The sequence below is a fragment of the Poromitra crassiceps genome (genome assembly GCF_964638095.1).
Source record: "Poromitra crassiceps genome assembly, chromosome: 2".
Lineage (NCBI taxonomy): Eukaryota > Metazoa > Chordata > Actinopteri > Beryciformes > Melamphaidae > Poromitra > Poromitra crassiceps.
In genome coordinates, this window is record NC_139624.1 from 63105953 (window position 1) to 63122580 (window position 16628).

At 46.3% G+C, this 16628-nt stretch overlaps 1 protein-coding gene across 1 annotated transcript in view; it reads right to left on the reverse strand.

Moving 5' to 3' along the window:
• The window catches only part of kcnh2b (potassium voltage-gated channel, subfamily H (eag-related), member 2b), a gene marked incomplete at both ends in the record, with an annotated part of 583908 nt that overhangs the window by 31660 nt on the left and 535620 nt on the right, over positions 1 to 16628 (reverse strand). Inside the window, 3 exons of the mRNA XM_083632013.1 lie at positions 2939 to 3077; positions 3187 to 3290; positions 5104 to 5283. Coding sequence (XP_083488139.1) covers positions 2939 to 3077; positions 3187 to 3290; positions 5104 to 5283 — 423 coding nt within the window. The remainder of the gene's footprint in view (positions 1 to 2938; positions 3078 to 3186; positions 3291 to 5103; positions 5284 to 16628) is intronic.

Here is a 16628-nt window from a genome sequence, read left to right on the forward strand (position 1 = left end):
TTTCCCAGTCAAGGTCATACGTCATACTTGCCTAAACTTAACAAAAGTTGTTAAAGTTGGTTTTACTTGCATTTCACATTTCAAATTTACGTAGAGATTGTTCTGGGGATTGGGTTGGCTAACAAGTGGTCATTGGACAAAGTAGGCATAAATCAAAGTCCCCGGGCTGTGACACCTCACATCGTTCCCAAACAGCCCGCAGTCGGGAGGTCTTGTCTTGATTTGGTTCACCGCTGTGGAGGAGGTCAATCCTGACTGGCATCCATTACTCTGGCCTGTCTACTCACTACTGTACGTGTACGTGCATTACAGTTTCTTTACACTTGTAGTCAGCTACCCTGCTCCATCCACAAACACAAATAAATAACGGAGCGCTGGCAGAGAGCCTAGTTCTGCTGACTGTGTGTGTGTGTGTGTGTGTGTGTGTGTCCCCTCACAGTAAATAATGGTTGTCTGCTAAGAGCGATCTCCACTTTCCTGGCTCAGTGGCCCCTTCCGACGGACAGCATCACTAACGTGCACCTTGGCAAAGCTTTCCCGGGCAGTATTTGAATGTTGAGCAGCATCATTTTGAGTTCGGCGGATGGCTTAATCACTACAAATAATAATCGTTTTCATTACTACAGTAACAAGTTTGCCATTACTTAACCCTTGTACCCTGCTAATCCGCTACCGATCAAACGTCTGCTGGTCCATGTACATGGACCGTGATATTAATTCTTATTTTTGATAGTCTTAATTAATTATTTTTTTATTTTTTATTGATTCTTATCCATTGGTAACTTCATCTCTCATACCTCATATCAACATTTCATGCTTACTGAATTTTAACCCCTCAAATGCCAGTTTACTGTATTTACTGTACAATAAAATTTTCAGTAGAAAACACAAAATATTATTTTTTTCCCTTCCCATGAATGCCACCTGGTGGCGCTGTGGTGGGATTATCATAGCTATGGATTGGTCACATTTTTCACGGAAGAATTATTTTATTCCACCTTCCATCTTTTGAGAATTGCAAATTTGCATTTTTTTAACTTTCATGGATCTTGATATTAGTACTTGTTTTTTATATTTATAAGTAAGTATTTTCTTATTTTTTATCGATCCATATCCGTTCCTGATTCCATTCCTCCCACCTCATATGCGTAGTTGGAACATCCGGCTCAAAACACACGCTTGAACGACAGCATTTAGGCCATGAGTGAGGGAGCACAGAACTGGCCTCCATGGATAACGCTCTGACCGCCTCCGCCGCCCAAGGCGCTCCTTCGTGGGCATCGGATGTTACTGTGGCCCGCTGCGCCTCGCCGCTTTTGCCTGTCTCAACGCGGAAGTCATTGAAACCTCTTAGAACGGCAATGATCGCGACAAGATTACACATCTAGAGTCACTTTTTGACGCCGATTCCGAAAATGCTCGTCATGAGTCTCTACAACGAACGGGCGCGGAGATACGATGTAGTTTCAACTAAGGTAAGTTTTACAAAAAAAAACATGAAACTGCCCATTTTCGACTTCCAGCTAGTTTTCACAAGAAACACAAATGAGCTTCATCCTATGGAATCAAATAAGGGCCAAGCATCAAATAATTAGTTTGCACCGGAAAATCCGCGTTCCCAGGTCATATGACCATGTTTCCATGTTTGATAACTGCAGGGTACTTTTCATGTAAATCTCCATGTAATTGGTTGCTGTGCTGTGCTGTGTGATGTGCTTGGGAAATAGGGGGGGGGGGCAAACACAATAGAAACTACAAATTTGATGTCTTGAGTCGAACTGAGAGGTGTAAGATCAGAAAAATAATTATTTTTGGGGAAAGTGGCTGGGAGTCGAATTTTTTTTGTTGTTTTTTTGCAAAATTAACATTGAAGTCAATGGGAAAACTATGCAATGGATGTTGAAGCCTTGTAACTCAACCAAATGTTCAATCAACCCCAAGGTTAGATATTAAGGTCAAATTTCAAGGTATTTGGTACAGGATGCCCGCTGAAAAAAATTAAATACATTAATTTTGTAAGAATTTCCTGGAGGTCTCAAAAAGGCGGTTTTAATGGAAGTCAATGGGCGTGCCGGTGGACCCCAGCAGACGTTTATGAAGTATTTGAGTTTCTGGGTGCCAGGACGATGTTTTTCTAGTTTTTTCAACATGAATTACCATAATAAACCATAAAAATAACCTGTGCTTAATCTTACACCTTTCGCTCCAGGATTTTCCAAATTACACTTACGCGATTATTGCTTCGCACCGGCTGGGTGGACCAGCAGGGTATTTAAAGATGTACTGTATTTCAAGTACCACTTACTCCATCGATGGAGTTCCCCTGTGTTCAGCGGCTTTGTTCTGTGATCCTGCCAGCCTGGGCCTCCTCGTTTTTATTCCCTTATGTGGGGAATATCCTGAGAAGACTCCATCACCTACAATGCAACTCACTGAGCATCCTACCAGTCTAGCTGGACTGAACCGTTGCTGCTATTTGTATGTGTTTATGCGTTGCATAATGGACTTTGTGCACTGCATTCTCTGGTGTGTGGTAGACGCATCTTATTTTGATGTTCAATTGGAGAATGAAGTTATGAAACGAAACAACACCATCTTTGCTTCTCTTTCTGCCTCTCATTCCATATCCCTCTACCTCCTTGACTCCCTCCTGTATCTGTCCAGTCGTTATCTCCTCTCCACTGTAGTAGATAAGCATGATGGCGAACAACCAGGTAACACTTTTCTCTCTGGTTCTCCCAGTCTATCTCTTCATCTCTCCATCGCCTCTTCCACCTTCCCTCCATCCAATGTCGGTCCTCCCTCCCTCTCTCACCTCTCTGCAGTATATAAACAGGTCAAGAGGGTGGCTGACCTAGGTCAAAGCAAGGGCAGTTTTCCCTGTCTTCCATCTTTCCTCACCAACCTTCCCTGTCTTGCACCCTCTATCCATCCATACCTCCTCTCCGTTGCGGTAGATGAGCAGGTCGAAGGGAATGGCAGCCACCATGTCTATGAGGAACCAGCCTTTGAAGTAGTGGACGGCGATCCGCAGCGGGTGGCTCACCACCTCGTCATTAGCATTCACATACGTGGTCCTGAAGGGAAGAGTGGCAATGATACAGATGGTACCTACCAGCATTGATATTTGTTGTGATATGACTACTGTGCTGATGACAGTATTTGTCCATTTGTCTCAGTTCAGACCTGAAGTTGATGAGGATGTCGATGATAAACATGATGTCCACTATGAGGTCCACCACGTTGAGAGGAGAGCAGGAGTAACCACAGCTCTGCATGGCTACCTCTTCCTGAGAGGAGAGGAGAGGAGAGGAGAGGAGAGGAGAGGAGAGGAGAGGAGAGGAGAGGAGAGGAGAGAGGAGAGGAGGGGGGTGGAGGGGAGAGCAGAGGAGAGGAGAGGAGAGGAGGAGAGAGGAGGGGAGGGGAGAGGAGAGGAGAGGAGAGGAGAGGAGAGGAGAGGAGAGGAGAGGAGAGGAGAGGAGAGGAGAGGAGAGGAGAGGAGAGGAAGAGAATAAAGGAGATAAAGGAAGAGAGGAGAATTATAATCTAACATTTCACACTTCTAAAAATAGGACATTTCTGTGTGGGTACCTCTTCCTAATGATTAACATTAAGGGTTTAAAGCTAATGTGCATATGTATACAGACAAAATATTCAAAAGTCTGGGGGAAAAAAACACAAGGCCTTCAGCAGGAGCCAAGTCTCAAGAGAAGCCGCAGCGCTTTAAAACATAAATCAGAAGTAGAACACAAAAAAGAAAAGAAAAAGCTATAACAGATGATTTTGCTTTTGAAAAGATATGTTTCCTAAGAAGCAGGCTAACAGAAAGAGAAAAGCAAGAGACAACAAGCATGTTTACAAATGGCTGAAAGTGTTCACACGGATGTGTGTGTATCTGTGTATGATTTTGTATGTGTATGACACTCCCATCATGTATGCATCCTGAGTAATGGGACTGTATTCAAATAGAGCAAATACAAATATTATGTAAACGCACCCTAGATGCATTGAAGATCCAATCACCCAAAACACTTCTAGAGGCGTTCAGAGACCCACTTGGCCACATTAACAAAGTGTACGCAATGCATCAGCAAAGCATAGCAATTAGGGACATGGAAATACACTTTCAAGCATGGATCCAACCAGGCACATTCAAATCAACTCTAATCAGGGTGGCAGATAGAAACATGCTCATCAAAAATGGATGGTCAGGTTTCTCGTGGATGGGGAACAAGTAGGACAAGGTGTTTACTGTCACTGTACAGCGTAACATTAAGAGAGTAGGTGAAATGTGATTTGGCGAGGGAAAAAACAGGTGCCTGTTATCAAAATCAGTTAAGTCATATCTGGAAACATGCATGTGGTCATTGAGACAGCAAGCAGCAGTACATGCATGTATGTAAGCATTTGTATGCATTCTTGTACTGTATTCACATACACTCTTAGAAAAGGTGTGTCAAAATACAACATGATGCATTGTCTGTCAGCTGATGACGTGTTACAATTGTGTTAAAAATTGAACACATCATGTCTTGCTTTTAACACATCTTTTGAACACCCGAGCATGAGTGTGTAACTGAAATTTAGTGCAAATTCAAAATCTTCAGATTTGAGCATTTTCATGCTAAACCCCCCCCAAACCCCCCCCCCCCCCCCAAAATTGACAAGGATTCAGTATTTCCCCCATATCTTTTGGTTGGGTGGTGGAAAAGCTTCTGAAACAGCATTTAGATGTCGTGAGACAGTTAAACTCTCATTCAAACTTGTATAAATGAAGTGAACAGTTCCAGGGTGACGTAGGGATGTACACTGGAGCAACATCTGTGGAAGAGGGAATGATCAGGGAAGAATGACACTGACTGGGCCAATATCCACTTTTTAAAGGGACATATAAAGAGCAAAAAGGAATAGGGCCAGCCCCAGCAAAGAGAGCACCAGCCCCAGCAGAGAGAGCACCAGCCCCAGCAGAGAGAGCACCAGCCCCAGCAGAGAGAGCACCAGCCCCGGCAAAGAGAGCACCAGCCCCAGCAAAGAGAGCACCAGCCCTAGCAGAGAGAGCACCAGCCCCAGCAAAGAGAGCACCAGCCCCAGCAGAGAGAGCACCTGGTCGTTGAGGAGGAAGGCGGCAGAGTAGGGCGTGAGGATGGCAGTGTAGATGACCAGCAGCAGGATGAGCCAGTCCCACACCGCCTTGAAGGGGCTGTAGTGTAGCACCGTCCACTTGTGGATGCGTGGAGCCTGCAGCTTGTACTCTGGCAACACATCGGCACCCAGAGACAGCACCTACACACAGGGAGAGAGAGAGAGACATTTAGATCACCGTCGATCACCATGTGACTACTATGTGCACAATGTGGTTACGCGTACATTGACCCAAAACACACACACACACACACACACACACACACACACACACACACACACACACACACACACACACACACACACACACACACACACACACACACACACACACACACACACACACACACACACACAGCTAGCCTGCCCTGAGTGCATAACGTTAGCAGCCCTATGAAATATACATTGACTTTCATGACAAGTGCGCTGTGCCTTCACAGCAGCTACAACAGCATTCTGCAATTACAGCAATAGAGCCAGTATCCGCTCAAGATGACGAGAACTGTTCTGAAGGCACTGGCCCTCTTAGTTCGTTAGTCCAAAAATAATGTGCTCTGACTGCAGCGCAAACGGCAAATTTCTCTGCTGGTTTTCTCTCCTTTCTCTCTCACCCCCCTCTCTCTCATGAACATAATAGTAAACCTGATGTGGGGGAAGGCGTTGCAGACAGGGCCCAGGACTTACACCGCTCTGGAGAGCCTTGTGTCCAGCGTCCAGCCCACCGCTGTGCGCTATCAGCACCGCCGACCAAAAGCCATTGTTTACCCGGGGAGTCAGACGGTGCCATAAGAACCCCGGGGGGAAGGGGTCTTTTTTTTTAAACACGATTTCAGACGGAAGCCCGTCTTTATTGTCACACGAACACTACAACACATGCATGCGGCCACAACACACACTCATGCTGACGGTGGCCGGTGAAATATGTCCTCTGCATTTGACCCATCCAGGCTTGTCCTTTCCTCCAGGGGGCAGGCCAGGAGCAGTGGTCGCTTTTTCTTTCCAGCGCCCGGGGACCAACTTCAGATGTTGTCATCACTGGTCGGATGACGATCTTCTGCATGTTTTTAGTGGGGGGTTATGTACAGAGGAACCGCCAGGGGGTACGGGGAGAACATGCAAACTCCACACAGAAAGGCCCTTTCGACAAGATAGCCCACCTGGGCAGTAGGCACTGAAGATATGGGGGGATCACAACTCCAGCGCCCACAGCGTCCCAGGCAAGAATCGAACTCAGGACCTTCTAGCTGTGAGGCGACAGCGCTACCGACTGCGCCACCGTACCCCGTACCCGGTGTCTCGCCAGCTGGGCGAATTAAGTTTTAACCCTTATTTCATTCATGTTAAATGTTGCGTGCGTCATTCCATCCCAGCCCCTGTATGTCGTGCATAAAAGCAGAGGAAGAAGAGCCAGAGGTTTTACTGTGGGTACTGCTGTAGGAGTCATCTCTCTGTCCCAGATTAATGTGTGTAACCCGGGCGTTTTGGGGCATGCTTTGCATGCCATCCTTGCTGTGCACAATTCTGTTAGGCCTACTGTTTGATCTATCTGCGTTTGTAGTGGTTCGCCTAATCAGTTTAGTGGTTTGCATTGAGACAGGGGGATAGACGCTCGATGACATTTGGAACACCGTAATTCGCCTGTGATTCCCTCCACGTATTTTAGCCTTGTTACATTCATAAAAAATAAAGCTGTAGGCCTATCTATTTTCCATATTCCCATGTTGTGTCTCCGACAGAGCCCTTTCCGGGCTGGTTTATTACAATAATGTTTTTGATCAGTCAATAATTCCAGTAGGCTACTGTACTGCTATGCTATATATGGCCTGATGACAGGCAGTAGGATGCATCCAATTATGCAAAAAATGCAAGTGCTCTTCAAACACGACTGCAAGAAGACCTCTTCCCTCAGCCGCCATACCTGTGTGTATGGCAGCACACACACACACACACACAGCGGGACACACACACACACACACACACACACACACACACACACACACACACACACACAGAGGGGGAGAGAGAGCGAGTGTGTTAAATCACAAACCGGCAAGGTCTGAGCTGTGCGCCCTCACCGCCCTGTCTCTCCACGCACGCATCCAAGTGGAAATGGGACCAGCGCAAGCATGCAGTTTCCAAGTTTTACAGTGAAATCATCAGGAATAGCCTACAGGATTTCTCTCAGTGATCGATCATTTAGGCAACATTATTAGCGCCGCTGCCGCCTGTGTGAAAGTAACATGACTCTCTGATAATGAACTCTGATAATTTGTTGACTGTTTGAAGATCATGATCAGTCAGATGGATAATGAATTGGTTGTGAGGATGATATGAAGCACAGGCTGTGTGATGCAGGGAGCATTACGCACAGGTAAGGTAGCCTACAGTCATTTTTCAGCAGCTAAGATTGTCATTAAGCTGTAGGAACACAAACAGCAGCAGAGAATTTTGCCTTGTAGGCGTCAGTCTAGACTGAATGAGAACAGTGACTTGCGTTGCTGTCAGAGCACATTATTTTCGGACTAAAGAGCTGTCGGATTAGTGATATTTTCTTTGTCGGGTTAACGAGCTGTCGGACTAATGAGACGTCTGTCCAATGCGTCGTTTTTCTGACTCGTGAAGTGTCGGACTAGCGAGGTGTCGGACTAGTGCCATGGCACCCCTCAAACTGCACTCACCCATCAGTCTCACATTAAACTGTACGTAGGATCCCTAATAAGGATTAACTCAAAGAAGGTCTAACCTATCCAGTGACCTGCCTGCAATTTTCCTGTTCAATTGATAATCATCTCATTTATATGCGTCATATGGTAATTGACCATTTATGGTTGGATTGGGACCCTAGTGACAGTAGGGGGGTCTGAGTGCTACTCAGACGCTGCTGTGGTCTAGGTATGGGCATTGTGCAATTTGATCTGACTAGATATGGGCACTGTGCAATTTTGGACAACTAGTATTTTTAGTATTTCAGTTACCGTTCAACTGTGTCTTAGTATTGTATGGGGGTCGGAGCGTCACTCAGATGCTGCTGTGGTCTAGATATGGGCATTGGGCAATTTGACTAGATTTGACTAGATATGGGCATTGTGCAATCTTGACAACTAGTATTTTTAGTATTTTAGTTACCGGTCAATTGTATCTTAGTATTGTGGTAACTTTTAAATCTTTCTTTTAATCTTTGAATTGGCTCTTACTTCTTAATCTTTAACTTGAAACCTGCCTGTCATGTTACTGTCTTGTACTGGCTGCATTGTTCTGTATTGTCATGTTTGTTGGTTTTTGTGCTATGTCATGTCTCATTTTGTCTTTGGCCTGCGAGCTGCTATACTGAAAACCTGAATTTCCTCACGGATTAATAAAGTACTTACCTACCTACCTACCTACCTACCTACCTATCCACATGTGGAATGTCCCAGTTGGGTAATTGCCTGCAGCAGGTTTGGGGGTACTTGTCTCCCAAAATGTGCTTAGTGTAAGCAAGGGTCAAAACTGACTGAAATTATTTGCCTAAGTTGTTGCCTAACTTTATAACCATTGTGTATTATTATTTTACATCACTACTTATGCGTGGAATACCTTTGCAAGATAACACTATATTGTGAAATGCAGATTGGATGGCGTGAGTCATGGCGTGAGTCATAGTTTTATAAGGGATTCTCAGCACAAATTGATAAATGAGACCCCAGAGCAGGAATGAATGAGTGTTATTAGGCATTAGCAAACCCTGCCTTGTGTCTCCGCCTAATAGAAGAACACAGTGAAGTGCAGCAAGGGCAGGGAGACATACTCAGCATCAGTCTGTGTGGATTTACATTAACGCACCAATAAACAGTGGAATGACTAATAAGAATAAGATGCATTTTCGCATATTCATTTATGTGTTTTACATTTGTAAAAGACATCCAAGCCCACATGGTTGAGTTTTCCTAGCAACTGCACTAGGGTGCAGCACCAGTGCATCGCCAGTGCAGCAGGCTTGTAAAAAGTGTGACCTTTCCAGTAGCCACATATACCCTGGTTTTTTTATGATTTTTTTTTATTTTGCAATTTTCAAAACGTAAAAAACAAAAGGCTCAGACAGAGAAAGAAAGAAAAACAAAACAAACATAATTCACATTCCAATACTACAGCTTGGCACTACCAGCTGCGTAAGGTGCCCACGTGCCTGCGAGAGATGTGCGTGGGATCCCACGCAAAGAGTCCATGAGAAGTCAGTTAGGCGAGTCTCGTATCGCTATTAACCTCGTCCAAATAGGCCAGAAACCGGTCCCAGATAACCAACAACTTCCCAAGAGAATTGGTCCTCAAGAACCGGAGTCTCTCCGTCCATACGTATAACCAAGATCATGTCCGTCAGCCACAGCTGAAAGGAGCGTGTGTCAGAGACTGTTGCACAGCCACAGGAAGGAGCAGAGAGGATTCCGAGCAGCCGAAGATGGCGAGTTCCGCGTACCCTGGTAGAGTTAACCTCTGTGTGGCCTGGCATGCAGTGACAATATAGTACAGCAGACTAGGGCTGCAATTAACGATTATTTTCATTGTCGATTAATCTATATATTATTTTCTCAATTAATCGATTAGTTGTTTGGATTATAAAATGTTGCGCGCGTGCATAGTATAGAGAGCCAAAGTGAACGTCACTTCCTGCCTTTCTCCCTGTACCAGCGTCAGAAAAAATATATATAAAAAAGTAAAAAAGTAGAAGGCAGATTCTGCTAAGCTCCGCCCCTCAGGCAGCTCATTCCCTGATGGCCAAAGCGTGCTCGTCCATCTTCCTTCAACTCGCTTATCCTTTTTCCTTTCTTTCTTCTTCTCCTGTTCTCACCTCTACTCGCTCCATTTGACGTCCATTACTCTTCACTCTTCATCTTGTTCATCCATTTCTTCTTGCCCTGTCCTTGACCTGCCAAGTCTGTCTTCTTTTATAATTTCTTGCAGACAGAAGTTCTCTGAGATGCCGTCCACGACAGGGACATGACGTATTCATATAAACAGGCTATGGAAAAAGGCCGGGTGGGGTCGTCAAAAGGGCCTTTCTGTGTGGAGTTTGCATGTTCTCCCTGTGCCCCCTGGGGGTTTCCTTCATATAGGAACCCCTCACCAAAACATGCAATATCCTGGTCACTGAAGTGGTGCCTCCTCTGGTCGTTAGGGGCGCCTGTTCGGAAGGAGGGGAACTCATTGCAATAGCGTGATCCTCCCACGTGCTATGTCCTACCCGTGAAGCTTCCCCTGTCAGGTGAAAAGAAGCGGCTGGCTACTGCCCATGTCTCGAAGGAAGCATGGAGCCAGTTTCGGCTCTCCCCAGATCGGCAGAGGGTGGAGCAGCAACCAGGATAAATAAATTAAAAATTAGCACTAATGGGGGATAAAAATGGGATAAAAAAAATCGGGGGCAAAAATATATAAGAAAAAGGCAGAGTGGAAAAAGTGTATTACTTACTATGGTTGCACGATAATTTTTTTTTTTTCCAGTCCTGTAGAACTGTGTGTATCGGCTGATCCAAGAACCTTTTATAAATAGGCAGGGTGCTTGTTGTTTATTACAGCACTGTTATGTTTGTTATCTTGACATGTTTACATTTTCAGCTTGACCAGCAATGGCCTTTATGTTGGTTTTGCATCCTTTGTTCTGCCCATTATGTCTTGTTGTAGGCATTTTCTTCATTCACATTCTTATTTCTGTTACATGTAGTTCAAGGAAAGGGAGTGACTTATTTCCCACATATTATATCTCTGGTCTCCACTCATGTAGAACGTGGACAGAGGCTGGGACCTGGCAGATGCCTCCCCCATTAGTGAGGATAATAGCTTATAGAGGACATAGTAAGTCAGGGTCCAGTCAAATTCATCTTCACTTCAATACATTCAGGAAGTTGATTTTCTTCAAATATTGGAATAGCCTACTGTTGGCTTGGGGACAGTTGGTACATTCAACCTGTTCACTTGAAGCAGCATTTTTGAGTTTTTGAAAATGTATATATTGTTTTAAAAATGCGGAAAAATTAGAATACTTCTGGTGCCTTTTTTTTATTATGCTGTTTGATTTTTTTTTTTAAATCTTATTGTAAGCTTCTTTTGTTGTTGTTAATTATTCATCTTAGATTAAGGTATAGTATATAAGAGGCCAAAATACTAATTTGAAGTAAGATAGGACACCGTAATAGACTTCTTTTGTATTAATAGGCTTAACTAGATTGCATGAAATTAGTGTTTTTACCAGCCACAACAACATGTGGCTGCATTGTTTTTGCCTTGTCTTGTGAGTTTGTGTGTGTGTGTGTGTGTGTGTGTGTGTGTGTGTGTGTGTGTGTGTGTGCGCGCGCGTGCGCACGTGCGTGTGTCTGATGTCATCATCAGACATATAAACAGCTGGAAAAGTACTCAAAACCGCTTCTGTAGTAGTCCGCGTTATACTGTAGGTGTCTTTAACACACACACACACACACACACACACACACACACACACACACACACACACACAGTGAAAACAACAGCAGCCAGCCGTACCAGTGTGCGGCTGGTGGCCAAAGCGTGCTTGGCTATCTCCCATCACTTGGCTTATCCTTTCTTCTACACGTCGTCTCACCTGGCTGTTTGTTTCTTCTCGCTCCATTTGGCTTCTCCACTTCCTCTTGTTCCTCTGTTCCTTCCTGCCCTCCCATTGACCTGCCAAATAATCTGTCATTTCATCTTCAGTCTTTTCTTCCTTCCTGCTTCTGTCATCCCTCCCGCTACACTCGCTCCACCTTTCCACCCCGCTCTCTTCCTCCGCCCAGTCACTGCTCACTCCTCTTCCTACTCGCTCTTGGACTGAACGGTCGCAAATTCCTCCTCCTCCTCTCCTGCTTTTCCTTTGACTTATCCTACTACAGCCTGCCCACTGCTCCAAAAAACTTCTCCTTTCCGCTGTCTCTCCAAAATCTGAAGGAATTATGGAACTAATAACCTGGTCTCTCAACGCAATTGATAAGATTATCTCAACGAAGCACGCTGGTTCCGGGGAGCCAAAATGCCCAGATGGCACGTTTTCAGCTGGGTACGTGATGGACGGATGGATGAAATGGCAGACTTTATGCCTTGCCATTTTGACCGTTGAGGACGTCGAAGATGTTTACCTATTCGGATTCATGATAGCTGGACATTTGCTGATGGGAATTGGCATCGCAGTCGTCTATCGTAAAATTTGCATGGTAATGGGGAAAAACGAAAGCCCAAGGATAGCCCTTATCATGAATATGATTAACGAGTTGGCTCGTATTGTGAACTCTCAGACTATTTCTATAACTGAACGCATACAAAAGATGGATTGTATGTTTGCAGACGTGAACAGAAAGTTGGACGAGATTCTGGAGATAATGAAGTCATAATACGGGACTGAAGTGTTTTAAGTTGAAGAGATGAGCTCCGAGGGAAAGCTTTGGAATATACTTTCCACTCGGATAACCAAATTATCCATCATTGCCTTTTTTTTCGGACTCCCTATACTGCCTGTTGGTGTATGAAAATTCTCCCCGTGGAGGGGCTTGTGGAAACGAGGAGCCACAGTTCACCCTTTACCCAAACATCTGCAAGATAAGGACTTTGAACAAGGCTGTATCCATAGCGACCGCTATGTTTTCGCATACCAACCGGGAAAGAAACGGGCCCCTTATCAGACCTACTGCACACAAGGACAAATGGACACTCCTGACCGCATTCCGCTCACTCACACAGACACGCACACACCCACACAAATCTACCCTCCCCCCTCATGCCGTTCGGTCCAGCCTATTCAGCACTTGCAATCTACCCACTAGACGCTCACCCCCCCCCCCCCCCCCCCCCTCCCTTCTCTCGATCACAGCGTATTGGAGCCATGACACATGGATTGATGCTATGAGCCGATAACATAGCCTCCAGTCCAATGAGGACGAGCTTCTCCCCCCCCTCCCCACTGCTAAACCCGGTTCCCAGCAAACCCACTCCCTCCCCATCCTAAATTTTCTTGTTTTCTACGTATGTTAATTCCTTACATGTAACAACAAATGTTTATGTATTGTATAATATTCAAGCGTGCCATTATTCCTATTCAATCTAGTAATAATGTATTAGTATAGAAGGTGATTCTTAATTTGAGTATAGAAGGTGATTCCCAATCGTGTGTGTTTTTGTCTCTCTGTTGTTTGTTGAGGACCGCAATGGAAACAAGCCAGTGCTTTTTATAGCCAGGCTTTATTGTGTTTTTATCCTCTGTGATTGTCTGTCCCCTGTATCTTTGTTGACATTTCACCAAATAAATCAATCAATCAAAAAAACACTCACTCCATTACATATTGCATTCATCCTGCCTCCCCTCTCTCACCTTCCTTTCTTCTACCTTTTCAATAGGCAGTCTTTCACTCCCTCAGTCTCCCTTTTCCTTCCTTTCTTCCCTCTCTCCCACTTTGAGTACCGCTGACGTTATCTTTTCCCACTCGTGCTCTCTATTTCACCTCATACCCATACACTTATGATGCATCCATGCATTCCTGCTGTAGTAAATTAAGCTTCATCATTATTATTATTATTATTATTATTGTTAGATTTAGCTCGTGATTAAGCCAGCCCTAAAACATATGGAAGATCAGGGTAAAATAAATCCCACATCCCATCTCCTTGGGAGTTGTTCTTACAGCCCAAACCAGCCAACGATGACAACCTGTGCTTATTTGTTCCAACATGAGTGAGAAATATTTCAGCGTGCATCCTATCTTTAATTGAGCCAGCTGTTTCACACTTCAGGCAGATGTTGCATTTTTAAGAACCTCATCATTCATGAAATGAGAGTGCCCCAGTATATCAAAACAGCACTGTAGTATTGTAATAATCCGCTCCCGGGATCATTAATCAGGAGGAGAAGAGGCAATACTTGGTACAGTCTTTATTCCCGGTTCACACTCATAGCTCCTAGCTACACACACACAGCTCCTAGCTACACACACGTCCAGTCCGCTTCCTCGTATCCTCAGACTGGCTCCCCACCCGAGACCGGAAGTCCCCTACACACTGGCTGGTCCGCTGCCTTCACGTAACGTCGTAATCGCCACCGACATGTCAAACTCTGGGTCGCCACATTACCTCCTCCCTTCTTAGCCAGCTCCCACGCTGGCACCCACAACCCACACATATCCCCATGTACCAAAACACACCAACACATCAACACTTTTTCCCCAATATCTTTTTTTCGCATCCCCACATTAAATTCTAATTCCCCACAACCATTTCGTTACTTCACATCATTTACATTTTCAATTTAACATTCCCGTTCATTTAATTCTACACACATTTCCATTCATTTAAACCACCACCATTTCCATCCCCCCTTTCAAAGCTTCTGTCCCATCTGAAGCACTCTAGTCCCTCCCAACCCCCAGTGGGGTTAGTCCTTCGCTGGGTGACTCTCTTCGGTCCCCCCTCTGTGCCCTACAGTCATCACACGCACTGCAGTAGCTCCGCACGTCCCCCTTGTGTTTGCCCCAGTAGCCAAATGCACGAACACGGCGGAGTGTCTCTTCAGACCCCCGATGCCCCTGACCGCTGCGGCCCCTGTGCGCCCACAGTAACACCAATCCCCCCAGGCAGCTGGGTACAACCCTCTGGAACTGTTTTTTCCCATGCCTTCTCTTCTCCAACAGCCCATCTACATCCAGATGCAGGTCGGTAAACATCTCCCACAGTCCCCTCGTGGCCCCGGAACACATGCAAATCTCCTCCACAGGGGGCCAGCGCCCGGCCGCCACCCACACGACCAGGGGACCGATGTCCGCGTCCCCCGCCTGCCTGCGTTTCCACTCGTCCTCGTCGACATCCATGATGTCCATGTTGTTGTCTGTCAGGTCTACGTCTACACAGTACTCCTCTTCCTCCGCCTCTTGCACACGCTCGTCCTCCCGTCCCCCTGCCCCAGGGGGCGGCGTGTTCAGGGCAGCAGGGAGAACACAACCGACAGCGATCTCCACCTTGGCTTCCTGCAGAGCAATAGAGAGCTCCAGGAACGAGTCCGGAAATCATCGATGCTAACAGCCCTGGTTCTTCACAGTTTTCGCCTATGGGAGTTTTGAATGGGTTTTTGGCGCGATGCTTCTAATAATCTCTCTGGGCAACTCTGGCTTAATCAAACGCGAACCAGTGTTTAGTAACATCATCTTCACACATGAAGACCACTTTTATGAGTTTTGAAGCTTTTATGTGCCGTTAAAAGGGTGGCTAGCTAGCAAACGGCTAAATGAGACTACAATGTCGACGCGGATATTATACGTCATCACGAGTGAACGCGGAAATTCTTTCTCTCGCAATCAATGCGTGGACGCCTATGCGACACTGTGTGTAGTTCTGGATTAGCTTAGCACAAGCTTTTTACCTCTAGGGCTTGCAGTTACACTTCAAAACTCATGAAAATGGTCCTCATGTGTGAAGATTATCCCGCTGAACCTTGGTTCGCGTTTGATTAAACTTGGGTTGCCCACAGACATTATTTGAAGCACCGCGCCAAAAACCCATTCAAAAATCCCATAGACAGAAACAGTGAAGAACCAGGAAGTTCGGGACTTCCGCATTCAGCCTACAAAAATACGTCATCCCTGGAGCTCTCTATGGTTGATGGTGCAGAGGAGCTAGGCTGGGCCGCTTCCTCCGGCGTTAGCAACACCCGCTCATCTGGAGACACCATCGTCACTCTCCCGACCCTAACGATGTCCTCTTCCCCCCGGCTGCATGCATTCTCCTCTGGAGACACAATCGTCAGTCCCCCGATTCCAATAACGTTCTCTTCAGCCTGTGTCCCTCCTTCGTCCTCCACAGACTCAGTGCAGTTCTTGGCCAAATGTCCAGGCTTCTTACACGACCAACAGAGTCTCACCTGCCAGCCGCCTGCGCATCTCTCCTCTCCCGCTGTCCTCTGTCCTCCGACAGCCTCCGGACACTCCCTGGCCAGATGTCCAAACGTCCCGCACGACCAGCAGACACCCGGGCGCCCCCAGTACCGTTGCTCCGCGTACCTGGTTTGCCCCGAAGGAATGCTGTGACACCACCTCGCCAGATGACCCTGTGCTCCACAAGTCCAACACAGTCTCTGCGGCTCCTCTGTCCACTCCTCTCCATGCTGCGCGACCTCCCGCAGCAGTTTCATAAGCTCCTCTGCCCAGGCAGGCGTCGCCTCCAACAGCCGTCTGATCCCCTGCATCAGGCGGGCCTCCACGTCGGCAAGCACCGCGCTGAACCCTTGCTCCAGGCGGGCCTCCATGCCGGCCAGTACCGAGCTGAACTCCGGAGTCGGTAGCTCCTTTTCCCCCGCGTCCAACGACGAGGGTCCACCAACGTGCGCCATTCCACGTGGTGTTTGTAGCAGTTAGCACACCAGCTAACCCCCAGCTAGCCTCCAGCTAGCACGCACAGCTAGCCTTGTAGCAGTTAGCAAACCAGCTAATGTCTTAGCAGTTAGCACACACAGCTAACCGCTCACGCCA